This window comes from Gymnoscopelus braueri, assembly GCF_963280865.1.
Source record: "Gymnoscopelus braueri genome assembly, chromosome: 7".
Lineage (NCBI taxonomy): Eukaryota > Metazoa > Chordata > Actinopteri > Myctophiformes > Myctophidae > Gymnoscopelus > Gymnoscopelus braueri.
The window spans coordinates 56,798,221-56,823,767 of record NC_137608.1 but is presented as its reverse complement, the minus strand read 5'-3'; the positions used below and the strand labels follow the sequence as shown (position 1 = coordinate 56,823,767).

Here is a 25,547-nt window from a genome sequence, read left to right as displayed (position 1 = left end):
AGATCATACATGATCTGGCCCGGGGGCCACATGAGGCCCCCACCTTCACTTAATGCGGCCCACAGGTTAATCAGAATACTTTGTTTTACAATTCCAAACATGCAAACATGCTTTAATTACTTCACTCTATATTATAGTAGTTTAATGACTAGTAGTAGAATAGTCTTTTTTATGTCCAATGTATTTGGATTTAAGTACATAAAGTTAACAGAAGTATAACTAAATGCATTTCAAATTAAATAAAAATGTAACTTTTCAGGATTCCAATAAAAAAAAAGAAAAAACTATTTCAGGATTCTAATTCAAAAGTAGCAAAAATAGCAGATCTACAAGCTCAAAACGCGTCGCCCTGCGACGCGTTTTGAGCTTGTAGATCTGCTATTTTTGCTACTTTTAATGTGTCCCTCTGGAGTGAGTGTGGAAATATAGTGGCCCTCTACATCATGAAAGTTGCATCACCCCTGCCATAGATTGTACAATCAATATCAGTTTTCCCCAGGATTCCTTGGATCATGATTATAACTCTACATGGTCCCGGGTATTTGTGCCAGGCTACATTTTTCGCTATTTTACGTTTTCTTCAAAACACACTTTTTAATACAACTCTTTACATTGATTGCCAAGAACTCGTTTTTAAGAAAAAAAAAATATATATATATATATATATATATTTATTTTTTATTTTTTATTTTTTTATTTGACCCAAAGACCAAGGAGATATGATTAGTCGAAGATCTAGACTCCTATCCACTTCCTTGTTAACTTAAAACTTTACAATTTTGTATCTCAGCTCCTGAGTACTTTTTTTTTTTTCAATGAAAAATCTCTGGCAATAAACTGCAACAAATCTGAAATAACTCTGGCAATCAATGTGTTAATACATTATATCTGGGGTCATGTGATCAAGGTCCAGTAGTCAGATTTTTCAGATTCCATTCCAGTTGGCTAAGACCGTCTTCCAAATGTTGCGGGCCCTGGGTAGGCAACCTGCTGGGGATCTGCGCTCCGAGGAGCGCACCTTATTTTTATGTATACTTCATTACATCCAGTATTATTCCGTTTAATGAGGCAGCTAATCTCTGCACCACCAACAGCCATGACAGATTCTGATGAATTCATGTCTTAGACATTTGTGTCTTAGATCTACTATGGTACTTAACCCATTAAGACCTGGAACGCATCTGTGTCACTTTAGATTTCTTTGGCTATTCAAAAATAGTAGATCTACAAGCTCATAGCGCGGCACCGAGTGCTGCGCTATGAGCTTGTAGATCTGCTATTTTTGAAAAATCTTGAAAACATTTTTTTTTTTTTTTTTTTTTTTTTTAACTGTTAAGATTTAGAAAACATCGCCTCAGGTCTTATTTAACTCATTCCCTGCCTAGAACGACTAAAATGACTTCTGTCCTTTAACCCCCTCTGTCAAGAACGACTAAAACGACTTTTAATTTTTTTTTTTAACCCAAAGACCAAGGAGATATGATTTGTTGAAGATCTAGACTCCCATCCACTTCCTTGTTAACTTAAAACTTAAACATTTTGTATCTCGGCTCCTGAGTACTTTTTTTTTTCAATGAAAAATCTCTGGCAGTGGGCAAACGCAAAAAAAAAAAGTTCTGGCAGTGAATGAGTTAAGGGCAAGACGAGCTGCCTTATTGTGGGCTATTTGTAATTTACACAGGTTCCTTTTTAGCTGCGTTGGACCACATATCATGATCATGATCTTGTTAAAGTGTATTGTTGTGTTGGCTCAGTGTCTGTGGAACGTGTCCCAACACCAGACCACTGCTACTGCTGTACCTGTATGAGTGACAGAGACAAATTCATCCTTTAAACCCGAGCATGAAAAGGTTGGTTACATAAGACATAAGGGTCTTAATTAACACAGCTGTCAGGACATGAGAGAGCAGTCAGTCTCCTCCCAGTCAGAGTCAGAAGACACTGACTGACGCAGACAGCAGGAATTAATGTTCCCCGAGTCTGAGCAGGAAACAACGTGCTCACAGGCACTCAACTGTACATAGAACACACCCCCACACACACACACACACACACACACACAAACACACACACACACACACACACACACACACACACACACACACACACACACACACACACACACACACACACAGTGTACAGGAGCTCTCATTCCAGCGGGGACAGACAGAGAGACAGTCGCACCATGGTCAGCACAGAGTGGATTTAGCGTTAACACTAAAGCGGAGCAGAAACATGAGACACACTCTGCAGACATGGAGGATAAACTCCTGGGAAAAACTCTGAACAGAAACACCTGGACATGGAGTGAATCTATACTGTATGGTTAATATATCATACTGTACTTATTAACTGAGGAATAACACCTGGACATGTCATACTACGCTCATTAACTGAGGAATAACACATCGACAGTGGACATGGAGTGAATCTATACTGTATGGTTGCTGTCAGACTGTACTTATTAACTGACTCAAATGGCTAAACTTGTGTGTGGTGTAATAGTATGTCTGATGGCACTGCGATCCCTCCATGCAGACAACAACGGTAAGTCGTTAAAAACAAATTAATTTTGTCGACAAAAACTATGATGAAAACTAGGTTTTTTTATTTCACTGAAGAAAACCAAATAAAAGCTAAGCTATGATGACTAACTTTTTTTTAGCATAACCTTTGACTGTAGTATCTGTACAACGTGTTAATAAAGTATTCAATGGAACTAAATGTATTGGACAATTTTGTCAGCAAATAAAAGCTAAACTAAAATGTTAAGGAGGGAATGGCTGAGAAGAGATCCAGTAGAACTAAGACAGGTCTTTCAGAATGTCATTCAAAGGTAAAAGCACACAACAGGATAAAAGTTATGTTATCAGGTGAGCTGGTGTGTTTATGATCAACTTTAAATACAACACAAGTTAAAGAAACCTCCTGTAACTGATTATAAATGTGAATGACCCACAGCTAGTTTGTAGATTTATTGACACACTGAATAAAGTGTAAAGTTTCACTGTCCTCAAATTGAAACAAATAATATGTAATAAAAAGAAGAATGCACGTTTTAGAATAAATTAACCCATAAAGGCCTGAGGTTCAGATTCTACAAAATGTCTTCTAAATCCAGTTTTCTGAAAAAAACGTATGTTGCTACATCAGTCGTTCTCAAACTTATAACCCCCAAAATGTATTTGGCCACGGACCCCCATCTGAAAATGTTTTGTTCCAGGGACCCCCAGAAGCAAAGATTTGAGTTGAAAATGTTCGATTTTTCCAAAATAGCAGATCTACAAGCTCATAGCGCAGCACTTTTGCCGTGCTATGAGCTTGTAGATCTGCTATTTTTGAATAGTCAAAGTATAACATAATGGTTTAAGTGGTTACACAGATGCGTTCCCGGTTTGAATGGGATAAAACAATAATAACTTTTATATTTTATATCATTATAACTGTAGATTTAACTGTAGACTAAAAGTCTTGTGCCGACTAAAACTAGACTGAATTTCAGATGACTAAAATATGGCTTATAACTAAATCAACATATGCTGTCAAAATAAACCTAGCTACTGTACTTACTGTACTTGCTGCATTACCCTACATTACACCATGTTCATCCTGGGATACTGATTTGAAACTGTGGCAAACATATGGTAAAAATAATCAACACATTTCTGATCGGTTATGTTTGGAGAGGTTTGGTGTAGAGAGAAAAAAAAGAGGGGTCCGTATATAGAGCCCTGGGATCTATTTGTTGTTAGTTTTACTTTAGATTCACTAGTTACACTATTAGTTTTAGTTGGCGTGATGACATCATTGTGGGCGACGCCCATCATTTGCACAGCATTAATTGCCAGTCATTCATGTCATTGGTTGGTGACATGAATGACTGACAATGTGTCATTTCCTGGGTGACGGCTGTGCGTTGATATGGCATTCTGTCATCATGATGCTCGCCAGTCGTCAAGTACACACGCACACACACACGCACGCACACACACACACACACAGTGTAATTCATAGATGCACCTAGTTCTATTTAGTTTGTTTTGGTTTAGGTAACTATAATAACCTTGCCTCATATCCCTGCCCTCTTATTTAAAATTACATTACATTACATTACATTACATTACATTACATTACAGTCATTTAGCAGACGCTTTTATCCAAAGAGACTTACAATAAGTGCATTCAACATAGGTAGGGAAGAAAACTACTAATCACCAGAAGTGTTTAAGTGCATTCTCTTCTAAAACAAGCAACTAAGAGTATACCTAGCGCTACGGTAAAAGTGACATATATCAGCTACCTACTTTCTTAAACATATATTACACAATTACAAAAATATTACACAACACTTATAGGTATATATATATAAAGCTGCAACATCACTAAGAATGACCATGACATAATATATAGTCATTATCAGAGTATCAGAGTGTTGTTGCTCTTGCGTTGCATTGGGATGTTGGAGGCCTGAGGGTTTACAGTGAACATGCCATGTTTATCTTTAACTGTGATAGTGTGCATGGAGGCAGGAAACTGTAACATCCTGTAACCACTGTACTGTGACGTAAACACCGCCGAGGGCCCACAGGGCTCTGTTGGATCTGCTCCTTTTCTTTTCCCCTCTACACCAAATCTCTTCATAAAAGTAACTAATAATTATGTTCACAACACAATGCCTTGACAGAGGTGGAAAAAGTCATTTTTTTCTTACTAAAGTAAAAGTATTACTACTGCAATGTAGAAATAATCTGTTACAAGTAAAAGTCCGGCATTCAAAATTTACTTGAGTAAAAGTACTCGTTATGCAGAACAACCCATTTCACAAGTTTTCAAATGTATAAAATGTATAAGAATCTTTTGAAAATAGCAGATCTATTATTTTCAAATGTCTGAAATGCACATAGGGCTGAAGTGGTTAATGTATATTTTGTAATAATAATCAAAACATACAACTAGTAACTAAAGTAAAAGTATAATATTTGCCTCTGAGATGTAATGGAGTAAAAGTAAAAGTACTGACAATTGGAAATACTCCAGTAAGGTAAAAAATTGACAGTATGAGTAAATGTTCTTAGTTATTTTACACCACTGTGCCTTGAGGACTTTTTGTGAACTTGTGGATCTGCTATTTTGACAGAACGTTCGGCCCACAATAGGGCCTCTAGGGTGATTAAAACAGGGGGAGTAGGGGGGGGGGGAAACAGATAAAGTGACAGATCTGTTCTGTGTCTTCATAAGGTCTGCATAAGGGACACCAGAGACAGAGCAGACGTCGTCATGACGACATCAGGACCAACACAACGGCCGGAGGACTCGACCCAAAGACCTTCAACGGCAAACGCCCCAAATCCGCCGTCGACGACGACTGCTCGCCCCTCCCCCCCAACCTGCTGGGCGGCGACAGACCCCTCCCCCCCGCCCCGCCCCCCACCCCGCCCTGGCTGAACGTGGGCCCCGGCTCGCCGGCGGTAAACTACACGGTGGGGCTCCTGAGCACGCGGCTCATCCCCGGGGCCTACGGCCTGGCCATGGGCCTGGGGCTCCCCGCCAACCTCTACATCCTGGTGTTCCTGAGGTCCAGGACCAAGTACCTCTCCACCGTGGTCCTCTACCTCAGCCTGGCTCTGTCCGACCTGCTGCTGCTCTGCTCGCTGGGTCTTAGAGTCCACTACCACCTTAACTATAACCACTGGGTATTAATATTATTATTATTATTACACTACCACCTTAACCACAACCACTGGGTATTAACTCTTTGACTGCCAGAGTATTTTCATAAAGTACTCCCCCAGTGCCAGCGATTTTCGTGTTTTTTTGTTTTGTTATTTTGTTATTTAATTTTGATATAGTAAGTCTAGCTGCGGTTTTGAACTCATACGATCGTTCCACCACTAGAGAGCACCAAATAGACACTTTCATCAGCTCGCTGACTCGCTGTCCCCCCACCAAACAGGCCCAAACAGTCAAATACGTCAAACCGGATGTGACGTGTTCTCAGATTCTCTGATCGGCGAAAATTACGATGTGATACACGACGGCGATGACTGTTCGTCACCCAGACCATAGATTATAGAAGGGGACCTCTCCGTTCGTTTTTTATACCGTGTGAAAAACCGTGTTTTTCCCTATTAAATGACCGTGGAAAAAAAATTCAGATGCAGGGGGGGGGGGGGGGGGGGGATGAAGTAAGTAGACCCTGAAACCTAGAGTGAAACATTGCAGAATAGCTCGATCAGAGATTAAACAATGAACGCGCGTCCAACGCGTCTAACGCGTCGACGGCCAACTGGACAAAGTAGCACTTGACGCGTTATCGAGTCAACCGCAGTCAAAGAGTTAATATTATTATTATTACACTACCACCTTAACCATAACCACTGGGTATTAATATTATTATTATTACACTACCACCATAACCATAACCACTGGGTATTAATATTATCATTATTATTACACTACCACCTTAACTATAACCACAGGGCCCTATGACTCAGACATATCGGTCAGAACGCCGGCGCAACCTAGGTTTGCCTATGCGGCCCTGACATGTAGCTTTTTGAAAATTGTAGAAAATCTCTTGGAATAATCATTTACAAATGCGTAGGCAACGAAAAGGGATATTTACCCATAACATTCTGTCCCCGACCCAGGAAAGTGTGCTATACCTTTGTTCACATCCAGGGAGGATATACATATGTTTTTAGTGTTTTTGTGCTTGAGGGGGCTTGGATGGACCTAGCATGCTGCTGTTGACTGACTAACTGACTGACTGACTGACTGACTGACTGACTGACTGATGAGAAGCTCTCAGTAGTTTTAATCCATCATGTGCGGTGGTCTCTTCATTCCTCTATGTGGTCTCCTCATTCCTCTATGTGGTCTCTTCATTCTTCATTCCTCTATGTGGTCTCTTCATTCTTCATTCCTCTATGTGGTCTCTTCATTCTTCATTCCTCTATGTGGTCTCTTCATTCCTCTATGTGGTCTCTTCATTCTTCATTCCTCTATGTGGTCTCTTCATTCCTCTACATGGTCTCTTCATTCCTCTATGTGGTCTCTTCATTCTTCATTCCTCTAGGTCTTTGGGGAGACTGCCTGCCGTCTAGCCACCGCCTCCTTCTACTGGAACGTGTCTAGCTCCGCCCACACCATGGCCTGCATCAGCGTGAGCCGCTACCTGGCCGTGGTGAGGCCCTTCCTGTACCGCCGGCTCCCCAAGACCGGCCTGGCCCTGGGCTCCTGCCTGGGGGTGTGGCTCCTGTCCGGGGCCTCCGTGGTGCCCGAGCTCCTGGTCCGCCAGAGCTACCGCATCCCCCGCCTCGGCGTCACCACCTGCCACGACGTGCTTCCTCTGGAGGACAGCGCCCAGCACGCTACGCTGGTCCCCTACAGGTCTGTTAGAGTAACTACAGGTCTGTTAGAGTAACTACAGGTCTGTTAGAGTAACTACAGGTCTGTTAGAGTAACTACAGGTCTGTTAGAGTAACTACAGGTCTGTTAGAGTAACTACAGGTCTGCTGGTCCCCTACAGGTCTGTTAGAGTAACTACAGGTCTGTTAGAGTAACTACAGGTCTGTTAGAGTAACTACAGGTCTGTTAGAGTAACTACAGGTCTGTTAGAGTAACTACAGGTCTGTTAGAGTAACTACAGGTCTGTTAGAGTAACTACAGGTCTGCTGGTCCCCTACAGGTCTGCTAGAGTAACTACAGGTCTGTTAGAGTAACTACAGGTCTGTTAGAGTAACTACAGGTCTGTTAGAGTAACTACAGGTCTGCTGGTCCCCTACAGGTCTGCTAGAGTAACTACAGGTCTGTTAGAGTAACTACAGGTCTGTTAGAGTAACTACAGGTCTGTTAGAGTAACTACAGGTCTACTGGTCCCCTACATGTCTGTTAGAGTAACTACAGGTCTGTTAGAGTAACTACAGGTCTGCTGGTCCCCTACAGGTCTGTTAGAGTAACTACAGGTCTGTTAGAGTAACTACAGGTCTGTTAGAGTAACTACAGGTCTGTTAGAGTAACTACAGGTCTGTTAGAGTAACTACAGGTCTGTTAGAGTAACTACAGGTCTGTTAGAGTAACTACAGGTCTGGCATTATATAGTCTTTGTGACCTTGTTTGGGGAAAAGCGCTTTACTAATGAATGAATGATCATTGTCCTTCATGTCCAGGTTGGTGCTGGTGTGTGTGGGCCTGGCGGTGCCCTTCATGGCGTGTGTGTGTTCTCAGGGGGCCGTGGTGTACCACCTGAGGAGGTCTGGAGGGGACCACTGGGGACCCTTCGTCAGGTAGGCTACTCACCGCCCCGGATAGATTAACACATTACCCGCCAAAGACGCAGATCTGCGTTCTGTTTAATTAGTGCACTTGCCCGCCAAGAACGCAGATCTGCGTTCTAATATCAAAACATATTAAAAATAAATGTTTTTGAAAATTCCACAAGTGGCGCCCTAACACAGCTTTGGAATGATCGATCGTCACTCAGAGAAGAAGTACTCGGATGTGACGTCATTCCAAAAAAACAGGAAGCCATCCACCCTGACTATGGGATTTTTAGAAAAACACTTCTAACTCAGTTTCTTTTTTTTGCTTTGAAAGCCACCAGTTTTCAGCGGGCCATAGCCCCAAAATGGCTGCTCGCGGTTGGAATGTTATTGTCCCAGTGGATACACGGATCCCTCCGCCTACCCACGGGGACTGTTTTTTTTGGTATATGAATAAGGTTTATTCCCTTCATTATTCCAATGAAATAAAATAAAATAAAGGTCTTTACAGCTGTTTTTAGCATTCATTATCAGAATGACTGGTGCTGAATCCTTTGATCTAAGACCGCAACATTCTGAGCCTCTCCCCTCTTTAATTTACTTAAATACCTTCAGTTTTGGGCAAACTCCCCCCAACAAGATCAACAGGAGGTGGTTGGTTTATAATTATTTACAATGAATCTTTGGATTTCATGATAACTCCCGTGGTCGGTAGTTTGAACTTGAGCCGTGGGTTTCATCACTTGCTGTGCTCTTTTTTTCGGTCTCACTTCTCGCTGACGTTTTGGGAGAGAACCGTCGTCCTAAAACACCTTCGCCCCCGGTCTAATCCAGTGACCTCGATCTTTTCAGGATTCCATTTTAAAAATAGCAGATCTACAAGCTCAAAACGTTTGCTACTTTTGTGTGACAAAGAATGGCAGACAAAAAAAGTTCAAATACGGAGATAAGAGGTGTCTGCCTGACAATATGCAATGTGGCCCTCTGGAGTGAGTGTGGAAATGTAGTGGCCCTCTCCATCATCAAAGTTGCCCACCCCTGTCATAGACCCTATCTTTGGGCATAACTGACATCGCTTGCTCCATATACGGATATGACTGACATCGCCATAATGACACCAGCGCTGCAGCCAACGATATAAAAGGCAACGGAACTCCCAGGAGTCTCATCAGCGGCACCGAAGCGGTCTTAACTCGGTCTTAACAATTGTCTGTCGAAGTACGACTAGCTGGCCTTACAACCCAGTTAAGCATCACAGCGGCTGCTTTTAAACAACCAGACAATTATCTGTCTTTTACACAGTGGTTTTCTAGTTTCCAGTTTCTTCAATAAGGGGTTTTCGCTCACAATAAGACAAGCAAGACTTTGACCATTCCAACTAGATTGACATTGGTGCTGGCGTGAGGAATGTTGTGCTATACAGTGCATCCGATGAAAGGACCAGAGAGAGGGTATCAGGCTTCTGCGACAGTGGGACACAAAGTGTACTTCTTTGGAGGAGTCTCTTCCTGGTGGGGCATTGATCAGATGGGCGTGAACATCTTCAACACAATGTCTTTACGCTGGGTGAAGGTGCCTCCAGTGAGAACTGGAAGAGAACGTCCCATTGAGGTTTCCTGCAGACGCCCGGGCCACACAGCTGTGCTCATAGAAGATTCTGTCTACATCTGGGGAGCGTATCCTTACTGCAATAAGCTTTATTCATTCAATGTCGACACCCACAGATGGCTCCACCACAATGTTTCTGGGACTGTTCCAGAGGTTAGGAGGGGCCACTCGCACTCAGCCTGTGTCTTGGGGAAGGTCATGTATGTCCATGGAGGAGAGAGTGTTTTAAATAATGACATGACTGCTGTTTTCTATAATGACATGTACAAGTTGGACACCACGACAATGGTCTGGTCTTTAATTAACATCAGAGGCCCTCCACCACCTGTTTCAACAGGTCACTCTGCCGCCATCATCGGGACACAGATGTTTGTATTTGGAGGAGAGGGTCCACTTGTCTTCCACAACAATGTCAGAGTGTTTGACACACAGACCAACTGTTGGATGAGCACACCTTCTGCACAGCTTGTTTCCGAAGGCCACAGGCATCATTCAGCCTTTGCCTACAATGGAGAGCTGTACACATTTGGAGGCTGGAGAATGTTCAGAGGCTTATTTAGTCTGTTGTGGAAATTCAATCCAGATACCTTCTCCTGGCAGAAGGTTGAGCCCAAGGGAAATAGCCTGTGTTCACATGGCATGTGCTGTTCCATGGTCGGAAATCGTATGATCATCTTTGGAGGACGCAAAGGATTCTTCAGAAGAGCCACTGATGACCTTCACATGTTAGACTTCAGTCCTAGTCTGAAGACATTATCCAAGCTAGCAGTTATTCAGTACGGCCTGGAGCAGTCAGAACTCCCACACAACATCAGGTGGGAAGTGGCAGCCATGACTACCAACAGCAGTCTATTTTCCTCATTTGTGAAAACGCATCTTGAGGAACTTCATTTTTATTTGTCATGCTTTTGTTTTTTCATGCTTTTGTGTGCCGCATTATTTGAGTTAACACATTACCCGCCTTACCCGTGGACATTATAAGGTTTTTAAAAAAAACATATTATTCGCATGAAAAAAACGCCCCCGGTGTGTAAGGAGCTTTAGGGTGGATGTTGGTCTGTTTTTTTGGAATGACGTCACATCCAACTACTTCTTCTATGAGTGACGATCGATCATTCCAAAGCTGCGTTAGGGCGCCCCTTGTGGAATTTCCCCCCCAAAAAATATTTGATAATAGAACGCAGATCTGCGGCGGGCAAGTGATTAATTAAATAGAACACAGATCTGCGTCTTTGGCGGGTAATGTGTTAAACACCATTGGTTCCATAACTCTTTAGCTCAAAGACCCAAAAGATAAATTGAATTAAATTAAATTAATTACAGTTGCCCCCGGACCCAAACTAGTGGAAATAGCAGATCTACAAGCTCACTGAGCTCACAAGCTCAGTTGTGAGCTTGTAGATCTGCTATTTTCTCTACTTCTGAAAAGTACTTTTATATTTTTTATTTATGGAATTTATTAGATTTATTTTGATGTTTTTGAAATTCTGTTGAATACATGTTTGACATTTATTTTTAATTCCTGATTATATATTTTTTGGTACTTTTTAAAAATCTTAAAAATATCCTGTTTGAGTCCTTTTTTTTTTAGAAAACAAAAAATAAAATCAAAAAAGGATATTTACTCGCGACAACTCTTTGGGAAACAGTAATATACGGTACTATGTGTAAATATGTAGATCATTTGTTTGTTTTTACTGATCTCTCCTCCCTTGCCCCCCCCCCTTCTTCTTCTTCCCTTTCTCTTATTGAAATAACTAAAAACGATGGAGCTGCACAAACACACATTTCACCCACTGTGTCACCCTGTAAACTGTCATGTGACAATACAGTTCTGATTGTAATTGTGATTGGTCTATAGGGTCAGCTCCCTCATCTTCCTCATCTTCATGCTGTGCTTCTGATTGGTCTATAGGGTCAGCTCCCTCATCTTCCTCATCTTCGTGCTGTGCTTCTGATTGGTCTATAGGGTCAGCTCCCTCATCTTCCTCATCTTCGTGCTGTGCTTCTGATTGGTCTATAGGGTCAGCTCCCTCATCTTCCTCATCTTCGTGCTGTGCTTCGCCCCGGCCGGCGTGCTTCACGTGGCGCACTACGCCCGCCTCGTGGCGTCCGCCGGAGACGACCGTCTGTACGAGTACTACCGGGGGGCCGTGTGTCTGTGCTGCCTCCACGCATGTCTGGACCCCTTCCTCTGTCTGCTCATGTCCAAGACCACCGCCTCCAAGCTGACCTTCAAGTCCCTGAGGAGGAAGTCCCAGCAGATGCGGGCCGCGATAGTCTGAGACACTGTGTGTGTGTGTGTGTGTGTGTGTGTGTGTGTGTGTGTGTGTGTGTGTGTGTGTGTGTGTGTGTGTGTGTGTGTGTGTGTCCTCATAAGATAACATGGTCTAAACTCAGCATGGGGCCAACAGGCCTAAAGAACAATCGTGTTTGAGTTGAAATGGAACATTCTAGAACAAGATGGAGTCAACAAGCTGAACTGAGCATTCTGTTTTGTTCATTGTTTTGTTTTTCCTGAAGACAGACTGAGTGATTAAAACAAGAAAAAAACAAAAGAATCAACAACAAAGGAATGACTCGGTTTGGTTTCTCTGAACTCTGAATCTTTTGGTCTTTTTACTGCGATTTTCACGAGGTCCAACCGTAGACCGTTAAAGATATGGACAGCGTTACACCCCTGGGGTCAGTTGCGCCACCTCACACTAAGTTCAAACTTAGCCCAGTTATAGCTTAAATGGCTTTTAAAAAGCCATTTAAGCCGGGAAAGTATCTGTGTCATTTTAGATTTCTTTGGCTATGAGCTTGTAGATCTGCTATTTATTTTTTTTACGTGAAAATTTGAGCAAATCTTTAAAGGGGTAGTTCACCCCCAAAATAACTTTTTTTCTATTGATTACTGACCATCTGGAGCCTTGAATTCATTTTTTTGTTTTTGTCACATTCCTAAGCCAATAATTTGATTATAATAAATGTGTCCCCATTGATTCCGGTAGGAGACACAAATGCATTTGTGTCTCCTACCGGAATCAATGGGGCTAAATTTATTATAATCAAATAATAAAGGAAGGAATGCGACAAAAACAAATAAATATCCATGAATTCAAGGCTCCATGGGGTGAGTAATCAATAGAAAAAAAGTTATTTGGGGGGTGAACTACCCCTTTAAATAAATATATTAAAAAAAATATGATTTTGCACAAATTTTCACGATTTAAAAAGAAAATAGCAGATCTACAAGCTCATAGTGTGGCACTCGGTGCCGCACTATGAGCTTGTAGATCTGCTATTTTTGAATAGCCAAAGAAATCTAAAATGACAGAGATGCGTCCCTGGATTGAATGGGTTAAGCTATAACTAGGCTAAGTTTGAACTTAGTGTGAGGTGATGCTACTGACTCCTGGTTTCTACAGACTGTAAATGTAATTTACGGTCTCAATTAATTTACGGTCTAAAGTTATGTAATTTAAGCCGTATGCTACAGTAGCCCCTTGAGTCCAACACATCAATGTCCCTGTGGGATATATGTGTGTGTGTGTGTGTGTGTGTGTGTGTGTGTGTGTGTGTGTGTGTGTGTGTGTGTGTGTGTGTGTGTGTGTGTGTGTGTGTGTGTGTGTGTGTGTGTGTGTGTGTTGGAGTAACTAGTTGTGATGAACTAGTGCCTGTCTGGGCACAGAGAGGCCACTACCAGCTACTGGGCCTTATCTGTACTGTTTTGATGTGAATGTGCAATTAAAATGTTCAAACATGAGAACTACGATCATCGTCTCCTCAGTGACTTTGGTTCAAGTAGAGGTGAGAACATGTTAGGACTGATGACTGCTTCATTCCACACAGACATGTTTCAACATCATCTCATCAGCCCGTCCTGTCTCTGCACACAACAACTACATGCTAACTCAGCGTTGCCAGACTTTGTGAGAGAAACAAGCAACCAGGTCTACAAAAACAAGCCCAAAGAGGCGACTATAGGCCACATGATCACGCGCACACGCACACGCACACGCGCACACACACACACACACACACACACACACACACACACACACACACACACACACACACACACACACACACACACACACACACACACACACACACAGCAAAATGTGTTAATATAGCATCAAGCTAAGTTGAACCACTTTGTAATCAGCTATTTTCAATAAATATTGAAAACAAATGTGAAATATTTGGAATATGTTTTAAACGTTTTAAATACACAAATCTTGTATGGGGGGGTCCGTGGACAAATATATATTAATTTAGGGGGTCCATGACATGACAATGGTTGAGAACCACTGGTTTAAACAGCATTAGGAAACAAGTCCAAATAAACTACTACGCTTTAGAAACAAGCCCCCAAAACTTAACCCGCAACTTACAATATTTACAAGCAACTTTACAGAAAAAAACAAACCTAAAGTCGCTTATAATAAGCAGACCTGGCAACACTGGTGCTGACCTACTGAATCTGTACCTGAGGTAATGCAAGCTAGCCTACCAGCTAACATCAGCTCTTTATAATCATCTCCTCATCTCCATTAAACCAGTAAGACCGGGAACGCATCTGTGTCATTTTAAGATTGTGCCGCGCTATGAGCTTGTAGATCTGCTATTTCTTTGAAAAATCGTGTTTGACATTTGTTTGCAAATCTTTTAATATATATTTTTAACACGAACATTTCAATATTTGCTTCTGGGGGTCCCTGGAATAAAACATTTTGAAGTGGGGGTCCGCGGACAAATACATATAATGTTGGGGGTCCTTGACATGAAAAAGTTGATGACTGATATAGCAACATACTGTTAGGACCCCCCCCCCATCTCAAAATATGTTGTTCCAAGGACCCCCCCAGGAGCAAAGATTTGAGTTACAAAAATATATATATATTCAAACGTTTACACACATTTTCACGATTTTCAAAAAAATAGCAGATCTACAAGCTCATAGCGCGACACTTGGTGCTGCGCTATGAGCTTGTAGATCTGCTGTTTTTGAATAGCCAAAGAAATCTAAAAATGACACAGATGTGTTCCTGGATTGAATGGATTGAATAACAATAACATTGTGAGGGTGAGAGAGACTGAATCCTGATCCAAACCAGAACATTCACCTCTAATGTTGTCCTCATAGTGTGGACTCTGACATCCACTTCACTTACAACCATGTTTAAAACATTACTTAAACTTAGCATTATACATATCATATACAGAGTATAGACAAAACACTTAGATGATCGCTATGAAGATATAATACAATAATGTAATAAAGCACAGCTGTGAGGGGTCAGGATTACAATCTAAGTAACCAGGGGTTGGTGAAAGGGTCTTTCTGTGTGGAGTTTGCATGTTCTCGCCGTGTCTCCTAGGGTAGTTAATACCCTCACAAAAACATGCAGTAATCCTGGTCGCTATACTGCCTCCCCCTGGTCAGCCTGATGATGGAGGGGAAAGGAACTGGTTGGAATAACGTGTTCCTTCCACGCGCTACGTCCTACCGGGGAAACTCCCCCCTGTCAGGTGACAAGAAGCGGCTTGCTAGCTCTCATGCATTGATGGAGGCATGAGCTCGGCTCTATAGCTCTCCCTAGGCTGGCAGAGGGAGTGTAGCGCCCCCCCAGCCTCTTCATTGGGGAAGAGAGAGAGAAGAGAGAGACATAGAGAAAGACAGAGAGGGGGAGAGAGATAGAACCAAGAGCAGCAACAGCAGTGAGAATAAGGAATAAAGTGATTTGTGATTTTGTTGAAGAAACGGACCAGTACCTGACAAGTAAGTAAGCCCCCAGAACCGCGGAGGATTATTGAAGCCACAGAAGCCTGGTGGCCAAATCTGGTATTGCATGACTTCCGCATTTACAATTCTACCGCGCCATCGTCTGAAACGCTAGTGCGCTCGGCGTAATGCAGTGCATCGTGGTAGTAGCCAGGGGCCTGTTCCTCGAAAGGTGAATTAAATAAGCCTGGATTTAAGTCAAATCAAGGCTTGACAAAGTCGGGTCCGTATAGCCTGGTTTATTCGGTTCCTGGAACGCCAAGCCAGGCTGAAAAGGAGCGACTTTGTCGAGCTAGGCCTTGTCAAGCCAGGCTGTGTCGAGCCAGGATAATGAAGCCAGGCTTCACTTATTTCTATAAAAGACCATGAAAGTCGATAGCAGAATCCTTGAACTTGACCAATCATGGAGCCCAAAACCAGAGCGGCGTTCTTCTCTGTGGCTGAACAGCAGCACTGCAGCAGCTCATGGAATCTTACAAGGAAGTAACATTTATAATAAGCAAGAAAGGAAACACGGCCACAATAAATATAGATCCAGGGAGAAAGCGTGGCAAAGTATTGCCGACAAATTAAATGCACAAGTTGTCCAAAAATATGCAATTAATTTATATACAAATCCATAAATATATAATTCAGTTAGGTTTAAACATAAGGAGTTTAAGTGAATGTTGGAATTATAATTATAAACACTAGAATAATTTTCTAATTTCAAATTTCTAAAATCGAAGATCTACAAGGGAAAAGCTTGCCTTTTGGCGGCCGGGGGTCCACGGTCCACGGGGGTCAACGGGGGTCCGGGAGTACACGGGGGGCCCGGCCCCCCGTGTACTCCCGGACCCCCGTTGACCCCCAACAGAGGTCTGGGGTATACGGGGGTCCACGGGGGCGGGGGTCCACGGGGGTCCGGAGGTCCATGGGGGTCCGGGGGTCCACGGGGGTCCAGAGGTCCATGGGGGTCCGGGGGTCCACGGGGGTCCGGAGGTACACAGGGGGCCGGGGGTACACGGGGGTCTGGGGGTCCACGGGGGCGGGGGTCCACGGGGGCGGGGGTCCATGGGGGGCCGGGGACCCCTGGCCGCCATAAGACAAAAACATTTCGGGCTTGTAGATCTTTGATTTTCGCATAAGAATTGAATAAGTGTAGAAAAACTCATTGGTTTATGATTGGAGTCATTGGACTAACAGCTATTTCACAAAACTTGAAGAACAAGGCACTGGATTAATAAAGCTTGGCTGTTAGCCTGCTCCTGACCAGGCTAACTTCACAGCTAAATTGCCATGGTAACTAAGCTAGGCTTGCTTCAATTCTCTTTTGAGGAATCGGATAAGGCTAAACTTAGCCAGGGTGAACTGGCTAAACTAATCTTCAAGATAATTCACCTTTTGAGGAACCGACTCAGCTCTAATCCTGGCTAAATTAAGCCAGGATAGGTGGTAAAGCCAGGCTTTAGCTCTAATTCACCTTTTGAGGAACAGGCCCCAGGTCCACCCCCTGAACCGCTAGCCTCGCATTCAAGGTCCATGGTGACACTGTAGAAGGCAGGGTTTTCTCGGTTGAAAATCTAACCGGCGGCCTGGCCCAATCGTGATGGGGATAATACAGTATGAACCAATCGCCAAAGAGTCGCACATTGGCCACGCCCCCATCTCAGAAAACAGCTGCACTGAGAGGGCTTTCAGACTGAATAATCATGGAGTGAAACCAAATGAAAATTCAGGCTGAGTGTAAGGCTATCATGGTAGTGTTTACCTCACAGAGCAGTGTCTTGGTGTGTTGTAGTGTTTACCTCACAGAGCAGTGTCTTGGTGTGTTGTAGTGTTTACCTCACAGAGCAGTGTCTTGGCGTGTTGTAGTGTTTACCTCACAGAGCAGTGTCTTGGCGTGTTGTAGTGTTTACCTCACAGAGCAGTGTCTTGGCGTGTTGTAGTGTTTACCTCACAGAGCAGTGTCTTGGCGTGTTGTAGTGTTTACCTCACAGAGCAGTGTCTTGGTGTGTTGTAGTGTTTACCTCACAGAGCAGTGTCTTGGCGTGTTGTAGTGTTTACCTCACAGAGCAGTGTCTTGGCGTGTTGTAGTGTTTACCTCACAGAGCAGTGTCTTGGCGTGTTGTAGTGTTTACCTCACAGAGCAGTGTCTTGGCGTGTTGTAGTGTTTACCTCACAGAGCAGTGTCTTGGTGTGTTGTAGTGTTTACCTCACAGAGCAGTGTCTTGGTGTGTTGTAGTGTTTACCTCACAGAGCAGTGTCTTGGTGTGTTGTAGTGTTTACCTCACAGAGCAGTGTCTTGGTGTGTTGTAGTGTTTACCTCACAGAGCAGTGTCTTGGTGTGTTGTAGTGCTTACCTCACAGAGCAGTGTCTTGGCGTGTTGCAGTGTTTACCTCACAGAGCAGTGTCTTGGCGTGTTGCAGTGCGTCGTGGTAGTGCTTGGCGGTGGGGGGCTTCACTCCGCTCAGCTGGGCGGTGGGCAGGAGCAGAGCCACCAGGGTCTGCTCATAATCCCCAGAGTTCACAGCCTCGTTGATCTCAGCGATGGCCATGATGCCTGGAGGGGCGGAGACCAGAGGACATGATGAGTCAGTCTCATTACATCCATAATGTCCCCAAAAATAAGGTGTACTTTATTTAGGACTCAACATGTTTCCTTTATACTGTGGAGCAGGAGTCTCCAATGTTTTTCAGGCCAAGCTGAGAGAAAGATGAAGCAGGGACCCTCACTACATATTGTACAACATTGTGTTGCAGATTAAAGGTTTTCATAGATTTCATAGCTTCATAGACTTGTTTGACCGACACTATTGTGTAAATTAAAGTTTTTTTGTTTTGTTTGTTTGTTATCTCTTTTCTATCAACATGTTGGATTCACAAATATATGGCTGTAGTAACTCTGGTCCTCAAGTGTTTTCAAGTGAATTACTCCTTTAAGGGTACATGTTCTGACCCTCTTAGAGTGTTAAGAAGAAGACTTACGTTCGTGCTCTTCTTGGACCTGGACGTTGATGGTGTCGATGCATTTCTGAACATCGTTCCACGTCAGGAACTCCTGGCCCTGTGCCAGAGCCTCGCTTCGTTGTTTTATCAGTGTGTCAGCGTACCTACAGTGTTAGGAGGAATACATATCAGTGTTAGAGGATAATATCATAGTGTCAGAGTACCTACAGTGTTAGGAGGAATACATGTCAGTGTTAGTGGACCTAGAATGGTAGGAGGATTATATCATAGTGTCAGAGTACCTACAGTGTTAATAGCGTTTACATTCAGACATTGCCACTGTGAGACACATAACGAGAATGATGTCATTGTGACTGGGACACACCGAGTTGTAATTTAATGCATGTCAACCATTAGAACCAATCATGAAAAAGTCACTAGAAAGGTCTTGAGAAACGCCCACATTCCCACATGTAGATCTAGGACTGGGCTGGTATCCCAGTAAAAAAAACGACGTATTGTTTAATTCACATTGAAGAGTTAAGTTAATGAGTCGGAAATATGCAAAAGCTAGAATTCAAAATATAATAATTAGCAGAGGTTTAACAGACATGTTGATAAAGTAGTCAATCGATCAATCAACCAATCAGTGAGAAGGGGGTGTGACCTGTTGAGGTTGTCCTGGTCCATGTTGGTGAAGCCCAGAGGAGAGTCGGTCAGCTGTTCACTGACCACCGTCGGGTCCTTGGTGTCCAGAACCTCGTTGAGCACGGCCACCGCAGACAGCATCTCCACGGCAACGCTCAACTCCTCATGACTCAGACCACTCTGGGGATGGGATCATATGAACATTACATGACTCAGACCACTCTGGGGATGGGATCATATGAACATTACATGACTCAGACCACTCTGGGGATGGGATCATATGAACATTGCATGACTTGCATTTTAATATGTAGTGTTCATTAGAATGCTCTGTCCTGTCTAAATAAACAGTAAAGTCAGTAAAGTCCAGTGTTTATGGGGAAGGACAATTTCACAATAATCTCTGCAATATGGTTACTGTTAGCATCTTTTTATAATGATTATCATCGCATCCCTAGACCAGACTGACACACCAACGCATTCTCACCCCAAGAAGTCAAACGGGTGACTTGAAGGGTACGACCCCCCCCTCCCTCCCTCCCACCCCCGCTTCCAGTCACTGTTTGACGTTTGGTCACATTTGTCCCAAGAAGTCACAGTATGACTTTTGGGGAGTGAGAGTATGTTGGACGAACACAAGAAAAAACACATCTGTACTGATCAACCTGGACTCGTGTTATCAGCAGTGTGTGTGTGTGTGTGTGTGTGTGTGTGTGTGTGTGTGTGTGTGTGTGTGTGTGTGTGTGTGTGTGTGTGTGTGTGTGTGTGTGTGTGTGTGTGTGTGTGTGTGTGTGTGTGTGTGTGTGTGTGTACCTTGCTCTGCAGCTGTAGGCTGAACAGCTCAGTCTGGTAGAGGTTAGCAGCAGTGTGGTAGATGATTGGCAGCTGAGCTTCAGGATTAGACAGCATCTCTGTGGTCTCTGCAGCGTCACCATGACGAATGGCTGTGTTGATGTCTGCTACCGCCTGTAGTTCTGTTACCACATTAATACAGTTAGAATGTCTGCTACCGCCTGTAGTTCTGTTACCACATTAATACAGTTAGAATGTCTGCTACCGCCTGTAGTTCTGTTACAACGTTAATACTGTTAGAATGTCTGCTACCGCCTGTAGTTCTGTTACAACGTTAATACTGTTAGAATGTCTGCTACCGCCTGTAGTTCTGTTACAACGTTAATACTGTTAGAATGTCTGCTACCGCCTGTAGTTCTGTTACAACATTAATACAGTTAGAATGTCTGCTACCGCCTGTAGTTCTGTTACAACGTTAATACTGTTAGAATGTCTGCAACTGCCTGTAGTTCTGTTACAACGTTAATACTGTTAGAATGTCTGCTACCGCCTGTAGTTCTGTTACAACATTAATACTGTTAGAATGTCTGCTACCGCCTGTAGTTATGTTAGTTCTCTTAGTTTTTGTTTGTTACTCCCTTGTAATTTGAGAAAATGTGGAATATTTAAAAATGAAAGATTGAACATTATTTTCAACAACATTAAGGGGGCAGCAGGTCATTACTACAGCCTGCATGTTGTCTGAACATGAACAGTGAGAAAGCAAAAGATTATTTCTTTGTATTATTCTGAGCGAGACGTCTCAATCAGAATACTCAAATAACGTTGTAACCTATATTTCTTACTTCGTCTCTCCGCCTCGGCTGCATCGTTACAGGAGCTGACCACTCTCTGGATCTCCCCTCTGTCCAGGACCACCGTCTAGTAGGACACACATACACACACACACACACACACACACACACACACACACACACACACACACACACACACACACACACACACACACACACACACACACACACACACAATTCAATTCAATTCAAAGGGCTTTATTGGCATGAGAAAACATACGTTTACATTGCCAAAGCAGAAAGCATAATACAACAATACAGCAATACAATCAAAACAAAAAATATGTACATTTGAAAGTCAGAATCTTCAATAGATCAATTTCTATGTACCAAGATCACTGGGTGCAGTTATAGTGCCGGAATATACCCAATGATTAGTCTTTAGGGTGGTTGTGTTCCGTTTGATATCCTTTTCCTATCACAGCAACTCACGAATCTTGCTGCTGTGTTTGCACATTGTTGTACTTCGCCCAGCAGATATGGGAGTTTTTTGTCATTGGTCATGTTTTCAAAATCTCTGTGTGTGGTTGTAATCTGTGGGAAGTATGTGTCTCTGATGTCTTGGTACAATGGACAGACGGTTAGGAAGTGTAGCTCGGTTTCCACTTCATTTTGTGTGCAGTGGGTGCATAGTCTGTCTTCTCTCGGGATACAGGTCTGCCTGTGACGACCTTTCTCGATCGCAAGACTGTGCTCACTGAGTCTGTACCTAGTTAAGATTTTTCTTTGTTTTGGGTCAGTCACGGTGCTCAGGTATTCTGCCACTGCGTATTCTCTGTTTAGGGCCAGATAGCATTCTAGTTTACTCTGCTTTTGTGTTGCTTCTTTCCAGTGTGTCAGGTAGTTTTCCTTTTGCTGTTTTATAATTTGGTTTAGTCCAATGGGTTTTCTATCTCGTGGCTATGTTTGTGTCCGGAGTTCCAGGGCCAGCTGGCTGAGGGGGCATCTCTCTAGGGTTTCGCTGTGTGTGAGTGCCTTGTTATGGAGTGCATCTAGGTCGCTTTCTTTTAGGTGGTTGTAGAACTTAAGTGCTCTCTTTTTTATTTTGATAATTAGTGGGTATCGTCCTAATTCTGCCCTGCATGCATTATTTGGTGTTTTTCGCTGGGTACGGAGAATGGATTTGCAGAATTCTGTGTGTAGGGTCTCGGTTTGGTGTTTATCCCATTTTTCAAGGTCATGGTTTGCTAATGGTCCCCAGATCTCACAACCATAGAGGGAAATTGGTTCTATCACAGAGTCCAGTATTTTAAGCCAGGTTTTAATTGGGATGTCTATTTTGATGTTTCTTTTGATAGCATAGAATGCCCTTCTTGCCTTGTCTCTCAGGTCCTTTACAGCTTGGTTGTAGTTCCCTGTGCTGCTGATGTTTAGGCCAAGGTAGGTATAGTTTTTTGTTTGTTCTAGTGGGATTGTATTTAGGAAAAATTGATGGTTTTGGCGGCTGGATCTTTTTTGAAATATCATGATTTTAGTTTTAGTTAGGTTCACTGTCAGGGCCCATGTCTGGGAGAATTTGTGTAGACAGCAGCAGCAGGTCATCTGCAAAAAGTAAGCATTTGATTTCTGTGTTTGCCAAGGGGATGCCTGGAGCTGTGGACTGTTCTAACGTTTTTGCTAATTCGTTGATATATATGTTGAAGAGTGTTGGACTCAGGCTGCATCCCTGTCTAACTCCTCGGCTTTGGGGGAAAAAGTCTGTGTGCTTTTCGCCTATTTTAACTGCACATTTGTTGTTAGTGTACACACACACACACACACACACACACACACACACACACACACACACACACACACACACACACACACACACACACACACACACACACACACACACACACACACACACACACACACACACACACACACACACACACACACACACACACACACACACAATGTACAGCATATACATTAGTATTACCTCAATAAACATGATCATAAATACTATATGCTTCCAGTCGCTAGTTTAAGGTCTTCTATCATTCACCATGATGTGTGTTTTGGTAAATTATGATCCTATTTATTTAAAGATGAATGATAAAGTCATTACCCTAATGTTTTTAGGGTTTCTACTGGTTCTACGCAGTGAAGATCCGCCCTCGCTGCGGTTTCAGCCAATAGCATTCATTTCCAGCCGCATTTCAGACTGGATATCAACCAGATATAGAAAGATATATCGGATTTGAAAATCGCTGCAAAAATAGGCCTCATTTACGTTCTAGTGTAGAAACCAATGGCGTCACGCTGTATTTACGGCCTATGAGTAGGACACATAATGCACAGTATAACGTTGCTGTCGGGCAGAAACCATATTTGTCTCCGCCAGGCCGAAAGGCATGGCGAGAGAGTATGTTTTCGCCCCTGTCCGTCCGTCCGTCCGTGTGTCCGTCCGTCCGTGTGTCCGTCCGTCCGTGTGTCCGTCCGTCCGTGTGTCCTGTCTGTGTGTTAGCACCAAATCTCAGGCACCGTTGGCCCGGTCGCTGCGAAACTGTGCACACCCACTCCCTGGATGCCAATTCAGAACCTCTGCCTCAAATTTTTCACATAGGCCTGTCATAGCGCCACCAGGAGGCCGATTTGTGCAAAACCAATTTCTCCCCATTACTCCTACAGTTTTTAACCAAACCTCATGCAAATCGGTACACAGTATCTCTATAGTCATGTGATCAACCCTGATCTGTCCGATTTCCCATATTCCATCCTCATTGGCTAAGGTTACCATCCAAAGTTTGCAGGATTGGTCCGTTTTGAACAAACTGCCTCAAACCATGAACGCAGCTTGCCATTTCCATAAAATTGCACACGCACATTCCCACTAGGCCGAGGAAGAAATGGCACTTAAAACTTTTGACATCAGCCTCATGGTGGCGCTATAACAGGCCGATTTGCATTTTTAACTATAACTGCACCGATCTGCGTGAAACTTTGCACGCCTACTCCCTAGAGGCCAAGGAAAAACATCTGCACTGCATTTTTCACATCTGCTTTTTACAGCGACACCAGGAGGCCGACTTATGTCAAATACATTTTTGGATATTATTCATTCAGATTTTATCCAAACATCACGCACATCGGTACACAGTATCTCTATAGTCATGTGATCAAGACGCATCTGTCCGATATTTCATATTCCATCCTGATTGGCTAAGGTTGACTTCCAAAGTTTGCAGGATTGGTCCGTTTTGAACAAAATGTCTGAAATCATGAACGTGGCGTGCGATTTCCGTGAAAATTTGCACGCACATTCCCACTAGGCCGAGGAAGAAATGCCACCCTTTTCACATTGGCCTATTATAGCGCCACCAGGAGGCCACAATAACCTACCTGACCTGGCGGAGACCTGTGCTCCGAGGAGCACTTTTTCTAGTTTAATTGTATTTTACTTTTTTGTCTTCTTTTCTTTTCGTAAATTAATGCCCTCCCTGATCACACTACAGTGTCACACAAAAGCATCAAAACTAGCAGATCTACTTCCTCAACATCCATGGTGAGCATGTGGTCATTACTGAGAAATAAACAAATACCTCTCTGCTTCACACTGGGGTCTGATCACTGTCATGTGTGTGTGTGTGTGTGTGTGTGTGTGTGTGTGTGTCTGTGTCTGTGTCTGTGTCTGTGTGTGTGTGTGTGTGTGTGTGTGTACCTTGTCAGTGGGCTGGCAGCAGGTGGTGAGGTGGTCCAGGTACCAGGGTGCGTTGGCGTCCTGGACCTCCAGCAGACCCAGGGCCGCCAGCCTGAGGCTGCCCAGCAGAGAGGCCTCGTCCTGGGCAGACACCGCCTGCTGCACCTGCCTCACCGCGGCCTGCACTGGATGGATCCAACACGCACGCACGCACGCACGCACGCACACACACACACACACACACACACACACACACACACACACACACACACACACACACACACACACACACACACACACACACACACACACACACACACACACACACACACACACACACACACACACACACACACACACACACACTCCTCTTAATCCCATGCAAATCAGAGTTCTGATTTCACTATAAAGATATTATAATGTTGAATTATGTGAGTTTAGACTAAGTGGTTCTCAACAAAACCTGACAATAAGAAGACATGAACATCAGTGTGTTCTCTGTACTGTATCTATAATGCCTACAGTGTCTCCAGCTGTAAAATGCTGTTTATTCGTCATATATTGTAATTGCATGAATGTATTAATTGTTAACAGTAATCTTACAGTTGACGAGCTCGATGCAGCTCTGGATCTCCTGCTGGGTCAATAGCTCCTCATAGATCTCTCTGTCCTCCGTGGCGATAGACGAACGCTACAGAGAAACACATGATGTTATCATTTATAACACTATATTACATGATGTTATCATTTATAACACTATAATACATGATGTTATCATTTATAACACTATAATACATGATGTTATCATTTATAACACTATAATACATGATGTTATCATTTATAACACTATAATACATGATGTTATCATTTATAACACTATAATACATGATGTTATCATTTATAACACTATAATACATGATGTTATCATTTATAACACTATATTACATGATGTTATCATTTATAACACTTTATTCCTTGTTTATCGTGGCGTAACAACGCAAGAATACCAAAACGCTCGCCCTGGGGCAAATCCAGCTATATATAGAATGGAGGC

General features: G+C 43.2%; 2 protein-coding genes and 1 long non-coding RNA gene across 6 annotated transcripts in view; 2 read left to right on the top strand and 1 right to left on the bottom strand.

The window, feature by feature from the left end:
* Positions 1 to 25,547, bottom strand: part of iqgap2 (IQ motif containing GTPase activating protein 2) — a 110,636-nt gene that overhangs the window by 36,984 nt on the left and 48,105 nt on the right. For both annotated transcript variants that reach the window (XM_080432293.1, XM_080432294.1), the window contains 7 exons: positions 25,097 to 25,184; positions 24,515 to 24,678; positions 20,860 to 20,935; positions 20,036 to 20,196; positions 19,242 to 19,402; positions 18,614 to 18,738; positions 18,025 to 18,188 (listed from right to left, as the gene is read on the bottom strand). In XM_080432293.1, the coding sequence (XP_080288419.1) occupies positions 18,025 to 18,188; positions 18,614 to 18,738; positions 19,242 to 19,402; positions 20,036 to 20,196; positions 20,860 to 20,935; positions 24,515 to 24,678; positions 25,097 to 25,184 (939 nt within the window). The remainder of the gene's footprint in view (positions 1 to 18,024; positions 18,189 to 18,613; positions 18,739 to 19,241; positions 19,403 to 20,035; positions 20,197 to 20,859; positions 20,936 to 24,514; positions 24,679 to 25,096; positions 25,185 to 25,547) is intronic.
* On the top strand, positions 2,166 to 12,779 carry f2rl2 (coagulation factor II (thrombin) receptor-like 2). Of its 3 annotated transcripts, none has more exons than XM_080432295.1 (5): positions 2,166 to 2,547; positions 5,239 to 5,693; positions 7,079 to 7,392; positions 8,172 to 8,288; positions 11,896 to 12,779. In XM_080432295.1, exons 1-5 carry the CDS (start codon positions 2,478 to 2,480, stop codon positions 12,155 to 12,157), a joined length of 1,218 nt encoding a protein of 405 aa, XP_080288421.1. In that variant the 5' UTR covers positions 2,166 to 2,477; the 3' UTR covers positions 12,158 to 12,779. The 3 variants fall into 3 exon arrangements, with proteins under 3 accessions (XP_080288421.1, XP_080288423.1, XP_080288422.1); XM_080432297.1 differs by lacking the exon at positions 11,896 to 12,779 and adding an exon at positions 11,788 to 11,851; XM_080432296.1 differs by lacking the exon at positions 11,896 to 12,779 and adding an exon at positions 11,734 to 11,827.
* Positions 13,198 to 13,630, top strand: LOC308087999. Its single transcript, XR_013933398.1, has 2 exons — positions 13,198 to 13,411; positions 13,511 to 13,630. It is a non-coding gene; the product is annotated as an uncharacterized lncRNA (long non-coding RNA).